Below are 15,744 nucleotides of genomic sequence, written 5' to 3'. Positions count from 1 at the left end.
TGCTCAAGGAACCACTCCCAAATGAGGTCCAACCATAAATGAAGAGCTGGCATTGGAAACAATGAAGACAAGGATTCAGTTGACCCACAGTGTTCCTCAAATGCATCTATTCTTTTAAGATAGATTATTAAAATAAATGGGTTGCCTAAAAGTCATGGAATTTGGAAGCTTTATTTCCTTAACATTAAATCACAAGGCTTCAGCCTCTCAATCCCCCATCTAACATCAGCCAATAGATTTAACGTTTTGACACTTTCAGAGAAAGATAGCTGAGCCTTGGCTGAAGACTGTCTTAGAATATTTTGCAAGAAAAAACAAGCTCTGCTGAGCTGGTGATAATCCAGATTACCATCCATTTCCCCTTTTAGAGGCACAATGGATTTTAACCAGTTTTCTGTTTTATAAATATTACCATGGCTCAAAACATCTATGAGGAGACACAACATTACTCGTGGCTCTCATCCTGTTTGCTAACTAATTATATCAACAACCTGAACCAACTTAACACTATACAAAAACACAGCTGATTTAGCAATCTGTAAATTATACATGTACATAAATCTGTACTAAAATGTGCTGTGTTTCACTCCTGCTAATGTGCATGGATTCTTACTGGCACCTACAATTGTTTGATATAGGTTCCCGAACACTAAAACATATGTTCTGCCCAGAATGGGACCATTTAGAGTAATATTTTTGTAGTTTCCTGGCACTAAGGTCTGCCAGCCTTTCTAAGACAGATCTCCTATTTGCTTCAGCGAACATTCTGACAACAAGTGCCTGCAGATTTAAGCAACTATCAAAAAATATTCTGTAACAACACTTTCCATCCATGAATATAAAGAGAAACGGGCTGGTTTTGCCTATGTGGCAACAAAGCCAGTAGAATTTAAAATGATCACTGACATGACCATAAGCAAAATCAAATAAAATATGGAGTATTAATTATTTCTGCTGCCTACTTATGGCAATAAAAAAACCAGATAATTATCAAATCTTTCCTTCAAATGGGATTCAAAGTGTACCAAAGAAAGTTAAAGTAGATTTAATACCAGCAAGACCAGTAAACACTTTAGAAATGCTTTTTAAATACAGTGACAGGCCTAAACAGTTTCAGCCAGTCAACACTGTAAAATAGGGGCAAGAACCCTGGACCAAGATTCACTAGAATGTAATTTGCTAATCACAAGGAGGGTTTCTTGTTTACCACTGTATCCTCAGTGTTCCATAAATACATTCAATAAATCTTTGTTGAATGAATAAACCAGTAACAACTACTGGCTAGTCCCTGATCTGTCTCTAATTGCCTTTTCCTAACTCTGCCTCTTACTAACTGCAGGTAAATCACTTAACCTGAGGATTCTTAGGTGAGTTTTAGTTTAAGGATTTTAGTTCCTTAAATTCTAAAATGGAGACACTGCACCTCCTCTACTAGCTTATAAGGATCAAAGGCGATATTCTATGAAAAGTGACTTGGTACTTTATAATGGGGCACACAGATGTTAAGTGCCCATTATCCCCGCCTTTGCCTTCAGCTAAACCACTGACAAAGGTGAACAGACTGCATTTCCTTGAAATATAATTAGCCTCTCCTTTGCCCTATTATTCTGTTGAGATGTAGTAGTGTGGCTGTTAGCCAAGATGGATGTTGTTCTTATTGTTATAGCATTTTATTTAATCTCCACTTGGAAATTATGCTTCTTGAGAGAATATAATGGTAACATGAGGAAAGTGTTTTTGCATGGTGTACCATAAAGAATATGACATTGGATTCAAATGGTTTGGGGCCGCATCAGTTCTGCCCTTAAATATTTGAGGACAGTCTCTTGCATCTGTTTCCTTATTTATACAATGATGGGGAAGGAGAGGCAAACTAGATAATAATTAAGGTCTGTCTCTTCCTACAGTTCTATGATATTCCAGATATCAGATATTCAAATAACCCAAAATGAAGTCAGTACTACTGTTCATTATCATATGAGAAGTTTTTAAAGGATGATAAAAATAGTTCCACAGACTAAATCATAAAAGCTGAAGAAATAATAATGCTGAGAGAAGGATATATGATATATGTCCTCTAAGGAATACCAGCCTCAGGCATTGTTTGCTCTGCCACTTTGAATAAACCACTTACTATTCCTAGCACTCAGTTTTCTGATCTGTAAAAGAGGAACATTAATAGTGCACAGGACCACTGGGAGAAAACACCTAATAAAATGATCATAAAACATTGCTTTTCCAAGGTAAAATGCTATTTTAATACCATAATGTCCAAAAAAAGGGCTCATGGATTTTAGAATGAGACAATCAATATCTTTAAATAGACTTTTTCCACCACAGTAAAATAATATAATGCACGCAGATATTGTGATATTTCTAGGAGTTCGCATTTTTCTTCCATTTGTGTTCAGGAAATATTATAAAAAGGATCACCTTTTAAACATTAAGTGCCATATTTCAAGATGAGAATCATTTCTTCTGAAATAATAATTTTAAAAATTCATCCAACTCTCCCAAGATGCTTCATTTTTGTTGATGCTATTCGTTTGATTGGTTCATTGAAATCAACCTGCTGAAACTGATGTTGAAATGACAATGCCCATCCTAAAAATATTCCCAGTGACTTACTCTAGTCACATTCTATGCTTACAGAGGGAAAGTGGCTCTAATAAGATCAACTAAACTAGACAGTATTCTGCCTTCACAGCTCCAAGATTCTTAAGGTTCTCTTACAAACCCAAGGCATCTTGTGACTTTTACATGTAAGTTTCTCTTCCTGCTCCCTCCAAAACCCCTCTAACTTACAGGGTACTGCCTCTTTACTGAAAAATAGAATTGTCATTGATATTTATGAGGAAGTTGGTGTCACTGACAATGGGATAACCAAATTTTCAAGATTGTCTCCATACCCCTTAATAGTCCAATAAAAATAGCAATAATAGCACAGTAACTCTTAGTTATTTTATTTAAAAATCCATGAACACCTCCAGCTTTTTTTATGGCAAAACAGTTCATTGTGGCTGTTCACATAGTAATTATCATCCCCTTGCATCCCCAGGTAATGACTGTGACCTTGACCTAAAAGCCACCTTAGTTTGAATAAGGAAGACCTTGAAAGCAAAGGTGACTGACCAGAAACACTCTTAGGAGGCACACAATGAAGAAATGATCATTTCTAAGAAAGTACTTAAATAATACATGATTATTTGCTATGCTAGTTGATGTGTTTTATTATAAGATAAACTTAAATCACTGTTTAATTAAAGAGTATTAGTAACATAAGTTACTTTTCATGCCCTTCCCCTGAATCCCTAACTAAATCCAAACAGAATCTCATCTGAAATCTTGAGATTTACACATGATTAAAACCCATTTCCTAAGTTAGCTCCTCATGTCCCCCTGGTAGAAGAATGTCATCTGTTTCTGGAAGGGGTGGGGTGCGGGGTCTAGGAGTCTGCAAAGAGCATCTTATGCTTGGCTGTCTTTCAATGTAGCGTTTGATGAGCTCGTGCGCTGCGCCTTCCAACTGCCAGGACTCCTTTTTGCTCTGCAAGTGCTTAGCTGGGGTCTCTCCGCTGTAAGTCCAAAAGCGTTTGGAATTCTTCCTTACCATCCCTGCTCCTAGGACTCTCGCCTCTCAAGGCTTCATGCTACCGTCGATCTTAATGCCACAAGGAAACAGATGAGTGCTGATGATCAGTTTATTGGGTAATGGATCTATTTATAGGTTTGGTGAGATTGCTAATTTATAAGTGAGCAACACTTAAGGGTGGCATAAAACAGTTGTGGGTTTGGAAGACAGGAAATATAACAGGTTTGTACCTGTGACCATTTAGTCCGCTCTACACCTGTGCCCTCCACTTCCCACCTGACGCCAGGAGAACCATCTGCCCCTCACTTCGAAGGTGAGCTTTAACTTCACCTGGAAAGGGGTGGGGGAGCACTTCCCCACACCTCGGACTTTTCAGTTGCAGGGATGGAAGGTGGAGGCAGCCGCATCCTCCCATTCTCAGGCAACGGGGACCGGGAGTTGACCGTCTCTACTGCGAGCTCTCCCTGGGGAGAGGCGGCGCCTCCGGGAGCCCCAGAGCCTTCGCGGAAGGGTGGGCAGTGCCGACGGGGCACGCGCTGCCGCTCCGACTGCGGCCAGCTTTCCATCACTTTTCCCAGGACTTCGCTCAGCAGCTGTCACGCACCCTTGGAGATGAGACCGAGAGGGCGCGAGAAAGGCCCAAAAGGCGTCCCCAGAAGAGCTCTCCTGTTAGGATGGGGACCCATCAGACCCCGCCCCGCCCTGCCCACCTTTCTCTGCCTCGGGGAGGCTGCCCTGGGTGCCCGCGCCGCGGCTCCTTAGCAGAGCTCGCGGGTTCTGCTGCATCCGCTGGCTCCGAGCGGCGAGAGGTTCTGCAATAAAAGCACGGATAAAACGCCCGGGTAATCGAAATCCGAATGCACCTCTTACCATTGGACCGCCGGACAATATTCTCCAGAAACGTGTTCTGCGGGGCCACCAGTCCCCTCCTGCCCCCAGCCATGGTCATTCTCCCAGCAGCTCAGGGTCCGGGGGGCGTCCTGGCGCGGCTTCTTACGACAGCAGGAAACTGGACTCGGGGCCCGCACGCAGTCCCGGCTCGAAGCGCCCCATGCGCCCCGCGGGGACCCGCAGGCAGGGCTGGCGGCTCCCTACGGTTGCTACCCTCGCGCCCTCTTCGCGCCTCCCTCCCTGCGGCCCGCCTCGCAGTGCACTCGCGCCGGCCTCGGCTCGCTGCAGCCGCCTCCGGGTGGGCGGAGGGAGCAGCGGCGCCTGGGCCGGCGGCGCCCCCTACCGGGCTCGTGCCCCCCGCCGGCCTGCGGGAGACCAAGCTTTGGGGTTCCCGCAGAGGCCGGGAAGCGGCGGGCGGCCGTGGACCAAGGCTGGGACGGCAGCGCCACCCTCTGGGTACAGCCGGGAAATGTGTTCAGGATGTGCCTTGGGTTGGGTGGAGAGGGCATTGTGAGCAGCTTTCAGGGCGGATTCACCCCTAACAAGTCTTGGGGGAGCGTGCTGATGTAACTCTCTTCCTTTGCTCTGTTTCAGGCCGGGGACCCCGGGACGTCTAAGGCTCTGGGAACACCTTCTTGCCTTCCTGTAAGATTGGTCAGCCTGACTAGTGAAAGTTGCCCCACCTTGATTCTAGGCCAGTGTTGGAGCAGTAATTAATGAAGTTGTATTGCAATAATGCAGATTTACAGAGTGACTGGCAGATTCAGCTTCAGAAGAGTTGTCTTGGGTTGTTTTTACCGTAGACACAAATGCAGGCTCCTGATGTTTGGTATGATCAATATCAAACTGCCTGACAAACATCAAAAACGGTGGACTTGTCTCTAAGGACGAATGCTCAGGGGAGGGGCAGTATTAATTAAGCAACCGTGACTTTGGCTTGAAGGGTAGTCTGTAGTGCAGAGGATACAGTTAGTTTTTACAGCTGACCCCTAGTATACGGAAGAACCATGTACATCCAAGGTTTCTGGACAGGGGCTAAGACAATGGTCGTTTGTTCATTTATTTTGGGGGATTTCGAACCAAACATACTCTGTACCTGCCTTTTTACTATATCTCCCCCGTCGGTGTGGTGGGAGACTAAGCCTATGTCCCACAGAGGAAATAAATGGAGAGTTTACTAGTTTCAGACCGAATCAACAGTCAACACGAAAATGTAAGAGGAAAAAAAAACTGACCCTGGAAATTAATTGTCTGGGTTAGCCATCCTGACATATCCTAATGTATTGCAAAGACATCCTGTCTCAGTTAATTAATCTCAAAAACAGAAGAACTAATTCTTGCCCAGAAATCTCTCAGAGTTGCTGTGAAGATCAAGCAAGATTATGTATGGGGACAGCACCCTAAATTGTAAAGTGCTTTGCCAAGGTCAGATGTCATTATTGGAGTGACTAAATAAATTGGGCCATTACGAATATCACCCTTTGTCTCGTCTTGTGAAGAGACAAAGTAACAGATTGCTGTTAGCAGAGAGTTAAATAAGGTTGTCATAGGATTTGAAATGAAAGTAATGATACACTTTTCCCTTAAGAAAACCTTCTCGCCTGTCACCCAGTCTAGAACTGTGATTTCTTAAACCCTAGCTCCGTCTAGTGGTTCTTTGTTCTATTACAAATAAGGTAACACAGTGGTTGAAGAGAACTTGACTCTCAAATGCATTTGGTGCTGAGCTGAGCCAGTTTGGTGCCTATCGACTTCATTTAAATAAGTTTATTTAAATAAGGTTTTTAAAGTTGTGTTATCGCACAAACATGCCAAGGGAAGATTTTTCATGACAATATTAAAAACCCATCAAGAAACTTCATAATCCTGCTTGTGAAAGGAAGATAAAGAAAATAATGCGGAGGGGAAAACTATCACAGAGTTAATAAAATTTGTAAGGTTTTAATGAGCTCTCATTTCTATGGCTTAGATAAAAAAGGAAACAGATGATATTAGTTTGAGATGAGAGATGTTAAAGCCTTGGTGGGCTACCTGATAAGAAAAAGAAATAAGGAGATGTCTTCCATTTTAAATGTACTACTGAGATGGATCTCAACATGGACTGTGCGTTCGTGTGTGTGTGCATGCGTGTGTGTGTGTGTGTGTGTGTGTGTGTATTGGCACCTTTTTGAATACTACAATTTTTGGTGGCACACTTGAAGAAATTAAAAGACCTAAAACAAAGTAGTGCTACTACAAAGTGGTCCTTTTTTTAAAGTTTTAAACCTCCAGATTGTGTGCCATAACACGATCACATTATTTCATATCTTTTTGCTTAAATAAGACTGGATGCTTATAAAAGCACTGTTATACTGTGTTATGGCACTTTAAGTACTTGCTTAGAAATGATCATTTCCTCATTGTGTGCTTCTTAAGAGTGTTTCTGGTCAGTCACCTTTCCTTTCAAAGTCTTCCTTATTCAAACTAACTAAGGTGGCTTTTAGGTCAAGATCACAGTCATTACCTGGGGATGCAAGAGGAAGATAATTACTACGTGAACAGCTACAATGAACTGTTTTTGCCATTAAAAAAAAAAAAAAAAAAAAAAGCTGGAGGTGTTCATGATTTTTTTTTTTTTTTTTTTTTTTTTTGAGACGGAGTCTGGCTCTGTCACCCAGGCTGGAGTGCAGTGGCCGGATCTCTGCTCACCGCAAGCTCTGCCTCCTGGGTTCACGCCATTCTCCTGCCTCAGCCTCCTGAGCAGCTGGGACTACAGGCGCCCGCCACCTCGCCCGGCTAGTTTTTTGTACTTTTTAGTAGAGACGGGGTTTCACCGTGTTAGCCAGGATGGTCTCGATCTCCTGACCTCGTGATCCGCCCGTCTCGGCCTCCCAAAGTGCTGGGATTACAGGCTTGAGCCACCGCGCCCGGCCATGATTTTCAAATAAAATAAATATTTAAGAGTTAAATTGTTCAAAAGTCAGCAATCTTTCATCACAATGTGAGTGTCTCACAGTGTCTGTGGAGGTACATCCAATTTGTTCCCCCATTCCCTTGGTTCACTCACAACACATCTGACTGTAGGAATACAATCACATTCTCCGCTGTCCACAGCCACATTCTCAATATTCCAGTAAACACTCCCTCTTTCTTGGTGCTAGTTGACAGGATACTGTGCTTCTTACCTTTTACTTGCCACCTTCTGTTCCCTCCTTAACATTGAGTTCCAGCACCTGCTCAACTTAAAAGTTCTGTCTGAGATCTACCTCTGTAATATAGGAATCTCAGTTAGAGTAAATTTTAATCTTACAGATTTGTCGAAACTTGGTTACAGATTCGTGAAGGATTCACAATATACCAATGTACCTTGGAAAACAGTTGAGAACGCTTACATTTTTGCATAACATACAAAGCCACTCCTTCATTTAAAGGGACAACTTTAGATAACTGTGACCAGAGTTCCAATTCAACTGCCTCTATCCATCTGTGCAGAAAATGTAGCCCATTTTCTGCAGGGATACAGAGTTCAGATACAGAGTTGGAAATAAATTCTCAAATGTGAGTCTACTGCTTCCAGGCTTCTTTCCTCTTCAGGGGCTCTCCTCCTGTATCCCTCAGCATTTTGTTTACCCCTTAGCTATAAGATGTGTTTATGTCTGTATCATGCTGTAGATTATGTCTGTATCACGCTCCTTGAAACAAAGACACACTATAACTATCTTTGTTCTCATAAATGCTATTAAGCTACACTGTAGTTAGTGAGTTCACAAATGTAATAGATAGTGATGGAGGCATAATGCTATAGGGAGAATATGGAGATGGTGGTCTGCAGATTGGCTGGGAAAAGAGTCCAGGAGATGACAGAAAAATCTCTCTCCGCAACAACAACAACAAGTCTATCAAACGAAGAGGATGACAATGCCACACATCAGAAGGGGCAAATGGTATCATATAAAGACAGGAACTTCATTTTTCTTTCCATTAAGACCACAAGGTGTGGGTGACAGATTTTCGAAAGCCAGGAACCTCTCTAACGTAGGAAAGTTGCCTGTGAGTCCTAGAAGGTCTGAGAGCTGGAAGGGGCAGGCCACAGATGCATCATCATGAGCAACTTAAGTGGAGGAGAAATTGAACATAGAGGCGACTTCACTATTCAGCCACCATGAGTGAAATATCTAAATATCTAAAAGTGGAGAGGAATTTGCAGCATGAGAAATTTCAGCTTCTATAGCCCAATGACTGACTGACTTCTTGTATGTAATTTCTGTTAACAAAACTTCTATTTGAATCAACTTATAGGAAGAATGTTGGGCAGACTATATACATTGAAAAAAATGATTCCCTACAATAGATGTATCTCCCCAGTGTTGGGAGAAGGGACAGAATCTGCTTCAAAGGAAATACTAGTCCCTGAATTCGATTGACTAGGGTCAAATAATGCACTGATGTGGATCTACACTTACCCATGGCTAACCCAACAGACAGTGTGAAGCGTTTGTAGAATTGAGTTATATCCTTCCAAGTGCCCTAAGCTATTCTTCCTTCTCATTTCCTCTAAACAAAAGAGAAAAGGATCTTTTATCACACCCTTCCCTCAGTGGGAAATAATTAAAAGTCATTTACAACAGTCTCATTGTATTATAACAAACATTTGCATGGTGTCTAGTATATAGCAGACACTGGGATAGGTTCTAAGGATTAAAAGATGGTTATGACTGGCACCTGCCCACAAGAAATTCAACAAACAATGAATATGTATGTTCTTCATGATTTCTTTCAATTGCTTTCCTGTCTCCAACGTGCCCTCTAAATCTTCCTTTCTTTTTAAATAAACTATAGTTCAACTTGACCTCTTCGCTTAAGATTTTTTTTTTTTTTTTTTTTTTTTTTTTTTTGAGACAGGGTCTCAAAAAAGCCAGAAGTTCAGGTGAGAATTTGTCTTGTTCCTCATTGCCATATTTAAACCACTACTCTTCTCCATTCATGTAAAATTTCTCCTACTTTGAAGTTCATGACCAATGAAAATATCACTATTACTTCCCTTCAATTCTTAAAACAAACTTGGGGAAAACTGTATTCAGTTATGAAAAAGCTGAGTTGCCTTCAGGACATTTCGGAGAAATATCAAGTAGGAAGTTGGATATTCACATCTAGAACCCAAGAGAAACATCTGGGTGGTGCTCAAAATTGGAAATCACCAGTTTATAGCTTTCAAAGGAGACTGAGAAGGAGCAGTTTAGAAGTGGAGGGAACTGAGAGAAGTGGTTTTATAGAAGCCCAGAGGGGAAAACTCTTTAAATGAAAAGAAAGAAGAAAAGCGTCATTTGTTGTACACTGTAGAGATAAACACTGGAAAATGTGCATTAGCTCTAATGATTAGTTGGCTATTTGATACATTAGTGGAAACATTTTCAATGGAATAGAAGGGAGGGAGCCAAAGTGCAAGGCATTTAAAGATTAAATAGAAACATACAATTAAACCGTTCACGCCTGTAATCCCAACACTTTGGGAGGCCGAGGTAGGCAGATCAGCTGAGATTAGGAGTTTGAGACCAGCCTGGCCAACATGGTGAAACCCCATCTCTACTAAAAATACAAAAATTAGCTTGGCATGGTGGTGGGTGCCTGTAATCCCAGCTTCTTGAGAGGCTGAGGCAAGATAATAGCTTGAACCCGGGAGGCAGAGATTGCAGTGAGCCAAGATCATGCCATTGCACTCCAGCCTGGGCAACAAGAGCAAAACTCCGTCACAAAACAAACAAACAAAAAAATATATATACAATTAAGATGGCAGATGGGGCTAAGGTGCAGTGGGTACCACCTTCCTCTCCTAAGCATACAGAAATGCCAGGTAAAGGCTGGGCACAGTGGCTCACGCCTGTAATCCCAACACTTCAGGAGGCCTAGGCGGGTGGATCACTTGAAGTCAGGAGTTCTAGACCAGCCTGGCCAACGTGGTGAAACCCTGTCTCTACTAAAAATAAAAAAATTAGCCTGACGTGGTGGCACACACCTGTAATACCAGCTACTCAGGAGGCTGAATATTTTATTGAAAACTTTATCCATGTCTATTGAGATGATCACATGATTTTTGTTTTTAATTCAATTTATGTGGTAAATCACGTTTATTGATTTGTGTATGTTGAACCAACCTTGCATCCCAGGAATGAAGCTTACTTGATCATGGTGAATTAACACTTTGATATGCTATTGAATTCGGTTTGCTAATATTTAATTGAGGATTTTTGTATCTGTGTTCATCAGGGATGTTAGCCTGTAGTTTTCTTTTTTTGTTGTATCTTTTGCCAGGTTTTGGTATCATGGTGATGCTGGCTTCATAGAATGAGTTAGCGAGGAGTCCCTTCTCCTTGACTTTTTGGAATAGTTTCAGTGAAATTAGTTCCAGCTCTTCTTTGTACATCTAGTAGAGTTTGACTGTGAATGGACCTGGTTCAGGGTTTTTATTGGTTGGTAAGTGGTTTTTTTTTTTTTTTTTCACGGATTCAATTTCAGAACTCAATATTGGTCTGTTCAGTGTTTCAGTTTCTTCCCGTTTCAATCATGGGAGATTGTGTGTTTCCAGGAATTTATTTTCTCTAGATTTTATACTTTGTGCACATACAGGTGTTCATAATAATTTCAAAGGATCTTTTCTGTTTCTGTGGGATTGGTTGTAATGTCAACTTGTCATTTATGATTGTGCTTATTTGGCTATCTTTTTTTTGTTATTCTCACTAGCAATCTACTGATCTCATTTATCCTTTCGAAGAACCAATTTTTGGTTTCACTGATTTTTTATATGGATTTTTGGGTCTCAATTTCATTCAGTTCTGCTCTGATCTTAGTTATTTCTGTTATTCTAACTTTAAGGTTAGTTTGTTCTTGTTTTTCTAGTTCCTCTAGGCATGATGCTATGAATAGATTATTAATTTGAGAGCTTTCTTTTTAAAGTGAGTATTTAGCACTAAACTTCATACTACTTTTGCTGCATCCCAAAGATTTGGCTATGTCGTGTCTCTATTTTCATTAATTTCAAAGATTTTTTTTTAATTTCTGCCTTAATTTCATTGTTTACCCAAAAGTCATTCAGGAACAAGTTCTTTAATTTCCAGGTAATAGTGTGGTTTTTGTTTTGTTTTGTTTGAGATGGAGTCTTGTTGTGTCGCCCAGTCTGGAATGCAATGGCACAATGTCAGCTCACTGCAACCTCTGCTTCCTGGGTTCAAGTGATTCTCCCACTTCAGCCACCCAAGTAGTTGGGATTACAGGCCCACACCACCACACCTGACTAATTTTTGTACTTTTAGTAGAGATGAGGTTTCAACATGTTGACCAGGCTGGTCTCCAACTCCTGACCCCAAGTGATCCGCCCACCTCAGCCTCCTAAAGTGCTGGGATTACAGGCGTGAGTCATCGTGCCCGGCCAATAGTGTGGTTTTGAGAGATCTTTTTGGTACTGATTTCTATTTTTATTCCACTATGGTTCAAGAGTATGGTTGGTGTGATTTGTTGTTGTTGTTTTTTAATTGAGACTTGCTTTATGGCTCAGAAGGTGGTTGATCTTGGAGTATGTTCCATGTGCAGATAAGAATGTATATTCTGTGGCTGATGGATGGAGTATTTGGTAGATGTCTATTAGATCCAGTTGATCCAGTGTTGAATTTAAGTCCAGAATTTCTTTGCTGACTTTCTGCCTCAATGATCTGTCTAATATCGTCAGTGGGGTGTTGAATTTCCCTAATATTGTGTGGCTGTCTAAGTCTTTTTGTAGGTCTAGAAGTACTTGTTTTATGAATTTGAGTGCGCCAACATTGCGTATTTAGAATAGTCAAGTCTTGTTTAACTGAACACTTTATCATTATATAATCCCTTTCTTTGTCCATTTTAAACCTTTTGGTTAGTTTAAGGTCTGTTTTATCTGATATAAGAATAGTAATTCCTACTCTTTTTTGTTCTCCATTTGTGTGGTAGATCTTTCTCCAGCCCCTTACTTTGAGCTGATGAGTGTCATTAAGTGTGAGATGGGTCTCTTGCAGACAGTAAGTGAATGTCTGCAAGAAAAAAAATGTTTTTTTATCCAATTTGTCACTCTGCGCCTTTTAAGTGGGGCATTTAGACCATTTACATTCAAGGTTAATATTGACATGTGAGGTTTTGGTCCTAGTGTGAAGTTGTTAGCTGGTTGCTTTGTAGTCTCTATTGCGTGATTGCTTTATATGGTCTGTGAGCTATGTACTTAAGTGTGGTTTTATGGTAGGAGGTATCATTCTTTCATTTCCATGTTTAGAACTGCTTTAAGGATCTCTTGCAAGGCTGGCCTAATGGTAATGAATTCTCTTTGTGCTTGTTTGTCTGGAAAAGATTTTATTTCTTCTTCACTTATGAAGCTTTGTTTGCCTGGATATAGAAATTCTTGGTTGAAGTTTCTTTTCTTTAAGAATGCTGAAAATAGCCCCCAGTCTCTCCTGGCTTTTAAGGTTCCTGCTGAGAAGTCTGCTGTTGACCTAACAAGGTTCCATTTGCACATAATCTGACCTTTTTCTCTAGCTGCCTTTAAGATTTTTTTCCTTAACATTGACCTTGGACAGTTGGTGACTATATGCGTTGGTAGCATTCATTTTGTATAGTGTCTCATAGGTGTTCCCTGGATGTCTTGTATCTAGATGTCTATTCTTCTAGCAAGATTAAGGAAATTTTCTTGGATTATTTCCATGAGAATGGTCATAAAGAAAATACAATCAAACCAAAATATGCCGTGAAAAGAAAAAAAAGATGTAAAAAATTAATATGGTATATGGTAAATACATTGAAAGTGACAGAAATGCATTCAAATATATCAGTAATCACAGTTAATGTAAAGGGATTAAATTTGCTTTTTCAAAGAAACTATTAGATCAGAAAAAAAAAACCACCTTTTAGTGGTTTAAAAGAACCTCATGTAGAGCACAGTCATATAAGAATGTTTAAAATATAAAGAAATGGGCCAGATATAGTGTCCCATGCTGGTAATCCAGAGTGTTGGGAGGCCGAAGCAGGAGGAACACTTGAACCCAGGAGTTCAAGAATAGCCTGGGCAACATAGTGAGACCCATCTCTACAAAAAAAATTTTTAATTAGCTAGGTGTGGTGGCTTATGCTGTTCAGTCTAGCTACTTGGGAAGCTGAAGCAGGAGGATCACCTGAGCCCAGGAATTTGAGACTCCAGTGCTATGATCATGCCACTACACTCCAGCCTGGGCAACAGAAGGAGACCCTATCTCTAAAAAATATAATAAAAATCGGTTGAACATGGTGCCAAATGCCTGTAAACCCAGCATTTTGGAAGGCTGAGGTGGAAGAAATATTTGAGTCCAGGAGTTTGAAATCAGCCTAGGCCACAAAGCAATACCTTGTCTTCACACACACACACACACACAAAATTTAATAAAAAATTAGCTGGCATGGTGGCATGCACCTGAAGTCCCAGCTACTCAGGAGGCTGAGGCAGGAGGATCACTTGAGCCCAGGAGGTTGAGGCTTCAGTGAGCTATGATTGAGCTACTGCATTCCAACCTGGGTGACAGAGTGAGACCCTGTCTCTAAATATTTAATAGTAATAATAAAAAAATAGAAAAAAAGGAAAAAGGCCAGGCACGGTGGCTCACACCTGTAAGCCCAGCACTTTGGGAGGTCAAGGCAGGCAGATCACCTGAGGTCAGGAGTTCAAGACCAGCCTGGCCAACATGGTGAAACCCCATCTCTATAAAAATACAAAAATTAGCTGCACGTGGTGGTGGGCACCTGTAATCCTAGCTACTCAGGAGGCTGAGGCTGGAAAATCACTTGAACCCTAGAAGGCAGAGGTTGTGGTAAGCCAAGATCACACCATTGCACTCCAGCCTGGACGACAAGAGCAAGACTCCACCTCCCCAAAAAATAAAAAAAGAAGAAGAAGAAAGAAAGAAAAGGATATAGCAGAACTTTAGATTCAGGCAATATTTCAAATTAGAAAACTTTAAAACCCTCCTACTACAAATATCAAAAAATTCTGGAGATATATATGTGTGTGTGTGTGTACACAGCCTTCTGTGAAATCAAGTAAATTCCTCAGGCACAAAAAACAAAGACAGAACTGAAAACCAAAGCAATGAGTATAAGCACAGTGATCTAACACTGTGACTGCCAAAGCAATTAGGGGAGGAGATGGTGGAAACCCCGATTAAGGCCAGGTCAAGAAAAGTTTTATTGTCATGCTGAATTCAGGCTTTATTCTATGAATAATGTAGTGTAATAAAAGTTTAGGCAAGTGCATGACATGATTTGTATTTTATAAAAATATCTCTGACAGCAATGGGATAAATGGGCATGTAGAGAAACAGAGAAGGAAAGTTGAGTAAGGAAGACAAGGGCTATGCTATGTCAATGGTAAGGGAAATAGAGAAGACTGCATGGATGTAAGAGCTGTGTGTGAATTAGAATCATCAAAACTTGGTGAATCTGTGGATATAAGAAATTGAGTTAGAACGTCAAAAGTCGTAACCAGTATTCTGCCTGGACAAGTAGGTATACAATGGAGCCACTCCTTCAAAGGGGAGCACAAAAAATTTCAAAAGGAGGATCCTCCTCCTCCTTTTGAGGGGGCTGAAAAACAACAACAAAACATCTCTGACCTTAAATACTTAAATTCTGGTTGAGTGAGACTGGCAAAAATAAATCTGTTTTTCATGTCTTAAAACATAAATATCTTTCACTCACCTTTAATCATTTCATTTTGGAGCTAAAGGAGAATGCTTTAGAGCAGGTATAATTATTATAGAAAATATAAACTATCAATTATTTTACAGCATGGGACTTTGGAGATAAGTGCCATTATGTTAAGGTAAGGGTACCTCAGTTGTTGTTCAACCTTTCAAAAGATTCTTTGACATTTTCTTTTCTAGTTGACTTCCTCAGCTCATTCATGAGATTTGGAACCTTTAAAATGTTGCTGCAATCCAATTTTCACATGACTGTTGTAAAACAAACAAACAAACAAACAAACAAAAACGCTTAACAAAATACTGGCATATCTAACTAGTACTTTGATAACCCCACAATATTAGTTAACAAATATTTATTATCTCACAGTTTACTTGGGTCAGGAATCCAAGTGCCGCTTAGGTGGGTGCCTTTGGTATAAGGTGTCTCATAAGGCTGCAATCAGGCTGCTGGCTGGGATTGCAGTCTCATCTGAAGGCTCAGCTGGGCAGAGGATCTTCTAACCTCCCTCACATGGATTTTGGCAAACTTTAATTCCTGACAGG

The 15,744-nt window shown here is 40.8% G+C and overlaps 1 protein-coding gene across 2 annotated transcripts in view; it reads right to left on the bottom strand.

Annotated features, from left to right (window-relative positions):
- The window catches only part of KCNH1 (potassium voltage-gated channel subfamily H member 1), a 452,115-nt gene extending 447,348 nt beyond the window's left edge, over nt 1-4,767 (bottom strand). The window contains exon 1 of one of the 2 annotated variants that reach the window (XM_007988540.3): nt 4,463-4,767. In XM_007988540.3, the coding sequence (XP_007986731.1) occupies nt 4,463-4,541 (79 nt within the window). In that variant the 5' untranslated portion in view covers nt 4,542-4,767. The remainder of the gene's footprint in view (nt 1-4,462) is intronic. The other variant, XM_007988541.3, reaches the window with a different exon arrangement.
- Nucleotides 4,768-15,744: the final 10,977 nt, after the last annotated feature.

The sequence above is a fragment of the Chlorocebus sabaeus genome, chromosome 25 (genome assembly GCF_047675955.1).
Source record: "Chlorocebus sabaeus isolate Y175 chromosome 25, mChlSab1.0.hap1, whole genome shotgun sequence".
In the NCBI taxonomy this organism is placed as follows: domain Eukaryota; kingdom Metazoa; phylum Chordata; class Mammalia; order Primates; family Cercopithecidae; genus Chlorocebus; species Chlorocebus sabaeus.
Note: the sequence above shows the minus strand (reverse complement) of the source record. Positions and strands in the feature narration are given on the sequence as shown.